The 4,301-nt window shown below is 48.7% G+C and overlaps 1 protein-coding gene across 1 annotated transcript; it reads left to right on the top strand.

The window, feature by feature from the left end:
- Positions 1 to 2,875: 2,875 nt before the first annotated feature.
- On the top strand, positions 2,876 to 3,685 carry LOC141022660 (uncharacterized). The gene has a single exon (XM_073498921.1). It carries the CDS (start codon positions 2,876 to 2,878, stop codon positions 3,683 to 3,685), a length of 810 nt encoding a protein of 269 aa, XP_073355022.1.
- Positions 3,686 to 4,301: the final 616 nt, after the last annotated feature.

Genomic DNA, 4,301 nt, shown 5'->3' with positions numbered 1-4,301 from the left:
TGTATATTAGTGACACCACTACAAATCTACAATGCCACTTTATCTACTTAAATACAAAAAGACCTATCCTATATTTTGTTACCTTTGGCTTTTTTGTAGAGCTTTAATCATAGAACTCAACTTTATATGATCATACATCATACTCCCCTGTCCATTACAAATTTGCAATCAAGGCTCTCCATTAGGTAAAGAGCTCAACACTAGGCAACTAAAACATGATATTATATCTTTATCATTGTAGAATTCAGGGTAATATAAATGCTAAAACAAGTCCTATACCTCCAGCTCAACAAATTCTTCAATCAGATTTCCTTCAGACAACAAAATTTGTCATACCGTTCGAGGATCATGTCCATCATAAATAAACAAGAAAATGAAGTTTAAAATATGCTTATGCAAATTTAGTCATAAAATATTAATTTTAAAGCCTTATATAATTGGTTCATATATGCAGCGGGGCCTTCGGAGGCACTATTTACATGTTCGTATTTGGAAGGTACTTAAGGGATACGAAAAATGTCCATAGGGAACACGACATCCCACCAACTAGAGAAGTATCCTTAATTAAGTCAGTGAATGAATTGGAGTTTTATTCAGAGAAAGATTTGTACCCGCAAAAGAATTGACATTCTGCTATGGGTAACCAAGCCCAATTAATTGGCCAACACACTAAGTTGATACACATAGCTCACTCGAAGCCTATTAACAAGTAACAACTGTAGTATCCGTCAACTTCTAACTAGTAGATCTAGACTACTTGAAACACCCCTTCTAGTTTCTTACAAATTTCAATACAAAGCAACATAGGAGTGGTGTTATTATCCTTTGGGAGGACCAAACTTGTATAAATCTCTACTCTTACGATGAAAAAACTCATTGACACTCACATATTCACCTTTATTTATTCATGTTTTTATATGATCATAGGATCAATGGTTCATCGACTATCAACAAGTCAAATCCATGCCACGTAAGGGAGATACATGTATTTCCATTAATACTTACTTAAAATTAAGAAAATGAAGCCAACTCCATGCCAAGTAAGCGAGAGATAAAATGTTTCTTCGAACATTTTCTCTTGTTTCTAATATATATATTTCTCATTCACAATGGGTTTTGTCCTTTGATGTCTCAAGTGTAGACTATTTTTTTTTACAAATATTTGAGTTGGTGGTCGTCTATTCACTCCACCCATATTCCTCCTTCAAGCCATGTCTAGTCAGACCATACTAACCTACACACACAACTAGAGGCAAGCCCATCCATAACTGTCATGCTTCCTACCTAGCATCATCTCCCCTCACTCAATTTTTTCACTCATGTCTAACGTCAAAAGGATTGTTTGTTTAGTTGTTGAGTTATATTTTTGCATGTATACAGGTTTGTGGCCTAAGATTCTTGGACATATAACTTGAGTAAACTCTATTTTCCATCTCGTTGTTTTAGTATAGTAGCGTACCACATGCACCTTGCTAGTATCTTAGAACACTTCTCAGTTATGTCTCCTGGTTTCTAAAATCTCCATCCTAATCCAACACTAAGCAGCTAAATAGTTTGTCTTAGATATTTATATATTGGAAAAGGTAGATGTTGGGTATGGTAGCCAACTTTTAAGATCATCCACCACGATAATTGTACAATATGTACATATGCAACACCATTACAACACCACCATGACATAAAATCCCAAGACTAAACATTGTTTCGTACATATGCGACACCATTACAATAATTTCTATTGCGAGTTGTTGAAAGCATGTGAATAAGTTGCAACACTACAAACACAATTCAACAAATAAACTAATATATGTACACAAGAAATAATAGAATGATAGGCTGCAACAAGTTGCAAAAGGAAAATCAATGTAACAAAAAGAATGTTTTCGACAAGGCAAAAAGGGCCTTTGCAATATGTGAAAAATATATGAGCGATATCACAGAAATTTTAGAAAGATAAAGTACCTCCGATTTTCAGCTCTCTCTCTCTCGCACGCGCGCAACAACGATGTGCACCACCATAACCAAGCGACCCCTCATGATCATACCCCATGCCCCGCTCGTCGTAGGAGGTCACCCACCTTCATGTTGGCCTCCTCTCATTACACAACCATGTGGTATGCCCTAAAAATATGTATACCTTTTGATGTTTTTCATGCCAGATTCTTACAACTTTTGTCTATTACTTAATATTTATTAGACCAGCATACTACTTATTGTTGGAATAAGCCACGGCGTGTGTGGTCGGACTCGTCGGGCGCGTCGGGTGCGTGCGGGACGGGTGGGACACACTGGTGCCGTCGGGCTCGTCAGGCGCGTCGGTGACGCGCGGGACGGGCGGATGTGCGGGACGCAGCAGCGTGGTGTGTGCGTGCGTGTGTAGTGTGTCCACTTGTAGCAGTGTCATGTGTATGCTCGTGGTGTGTTTGTGTGTGGTCTGGTGGTGCGTGAGCCAGGCTCACATTGGGTTCCACTGCATAGGCCTGTGTTGTTAGCTACATTAGCGGCAGCGCGTAGCGGTCAGTTGAATGGCCGGCCACGTCGTACGCGTTAGTGCACGGCAAGAGCGCAGCCGAAGCCCATGACTCGCACGCTCTGGCGAGTGGAGGAGGTGGGCAACGGAAACTTGGGTGCTACGCAGCTGTGAGACTATAAGTCCACGGCCACTGTTTGTACGGGAGTTTTGTGCTTTGGGAAAAGTAACGGGGCTGTGAAGCCGGGTGAAACTCCAGTGTACTGTGTGCTCCTCCTTCTTCTACCTCCATCCATCCGTGTGAGAGAGCGGTTCCAACAATTGGTATACAGAGCTTCGGTTCGGGCGATCACCGGCGACCATGGCGCTCGTCCCACACGGCGGCGGTGCAGCAGATCGGCAACGATGGCGATGCCGATGCTGACCGCGGACAACTACACGGTTTGGGCCATCAAGGCGCAGACGATCCTCGACGTCCACACCGTATGGGAGGCGGTGGCACCGGGCGACGCGGCGGTGAACGCGCGGAAGGACAAGATGGCGCGCGCGTTGCTTCTCGGGGCGTTGCCAGAGGATGTGCTGCTGCTGGTGTCGACGAAGCTCACCGCCAGGGAGGTATGGGACTCCCTGAAGGTGAGGATCATCGGCGCCGATCGGGTCCGCGCAGCGAGGCTGGGGACGCTGCGCGGCGAATTCGACCGGATGAAGATGGCGGACGGCGAGGAGCTCAACGTTTACGGTGGGAGGCTTGCGGCGATGGCGGCGAGGTATGCCAACCTCAGGGAGACGCTGGGCGACGCAGCACTTGTCAAGAAGTTGCTGGATACGGTGCCGGATCGCCTCTTCCCTGTCGTCGCCGGCATCGAGCAGTTCCACGACGTGACGACGATGGCGTTCGATGAAGCGCTCGGGCGGCTGCGTGCGTTCGACGAGCGGGTTCGGCGCCGTGGACAAGTCGGCGACGAGCGCGGGGGTGAGCAGCTGCTCATGATGGCGGCGCAGTGGGCAGCACGGGAGCGTCGACACGACGGTGCTCGGGACAACGACGACTGGCGCAGCTTGGCGTCGGGGAGCGGCGGCAACATGCGCAGGCGCTGCTACAAGTGCGGGGAGCACGGGCACTTCCGGCGTGAGTGCCCGCAGCTGGGGAAAGGACCGGCGGCGGAGCACACTCTCTTGGCCGGCGCCTACGTCGACGACGACGGACTCCTCTAGGCCGTGGCTTAGGGGGTGTGTGTTGGAATAAGCCACGGCGTGTGTGGTCGAACTCGTCGGGCACGACGGGTGCGCGCGGGACGGGCGGGACACACTGGTGCCGTCAGGCTCGTCGGGCTCGTCAGGCGCGTCGGTGACGCGCGGGACGGGCGGGACGTGCGGGACGCAGCAGCGTGGTGTCTGTGTGCGTGTGTAGTGTGTTCACTTGTAGCAGTGTCATGTGTATGCTCGTGGTGTGTTTGCGTGTGGTCTGGTGGTGCATGAGCCAGGCTCACATTGGGTTCCACTGCATAGGCCTGTGTTGTTAGCGACATTAGCGGCAGCGCGTAGCGGTCAGTTGAATGGCCGGCCGCGTCATACGCGTTAGTGCGCGGCAAGAGCGCAGCCGAAGCCCATGACTCGCATGCTCTGGCGAGTGCAACGGAAACTTGGGTGCTACGCAGCTGTGAGACTATAAGTCCACGGCCACTGTTTGTACGGGAGTTTTGTGCTTTGGGAAAAGTAACGGGGCTATGAAGCCGGGTGAAACTCTAGTGTACTTTGTGCTCCTCCTTCTTCTACCTCCATCCATTCGTGTGAGAGAGCGGTTCCAACACTTATATCCAGAAGGTAGATT

Source organism: Aegilops tauschii, chromosome 5 (genome assembly GCF_002575655.3).
Source record: "Aegilops tauschii subsp. strangulata cultivar AL8/78 chromosome 5, Aet v6.0, whole genome shotgun sequence".
Taxonomy (NCBI): Eukaryota; Viridiplantae; Streptophyta; class Magnoliopsida; order Poales; family Poaceae; genus Aegilops; species Aegilops tauschii.
The sequence above is the reverse complement of the archived record's forward strand: the minus strand, read 5'-3'. Positions and strand labels throughout refer to the sequence as shown.

Excerpts from the sequence above, each read along its gene's own strand:
- LOC141022660 (XM_073498921.1), top strand. The coding sequence starts at position 2,876 with ATGGCGATGCCGATGCTGACCGCGGACAACTACACGGTTTGGGCCATC.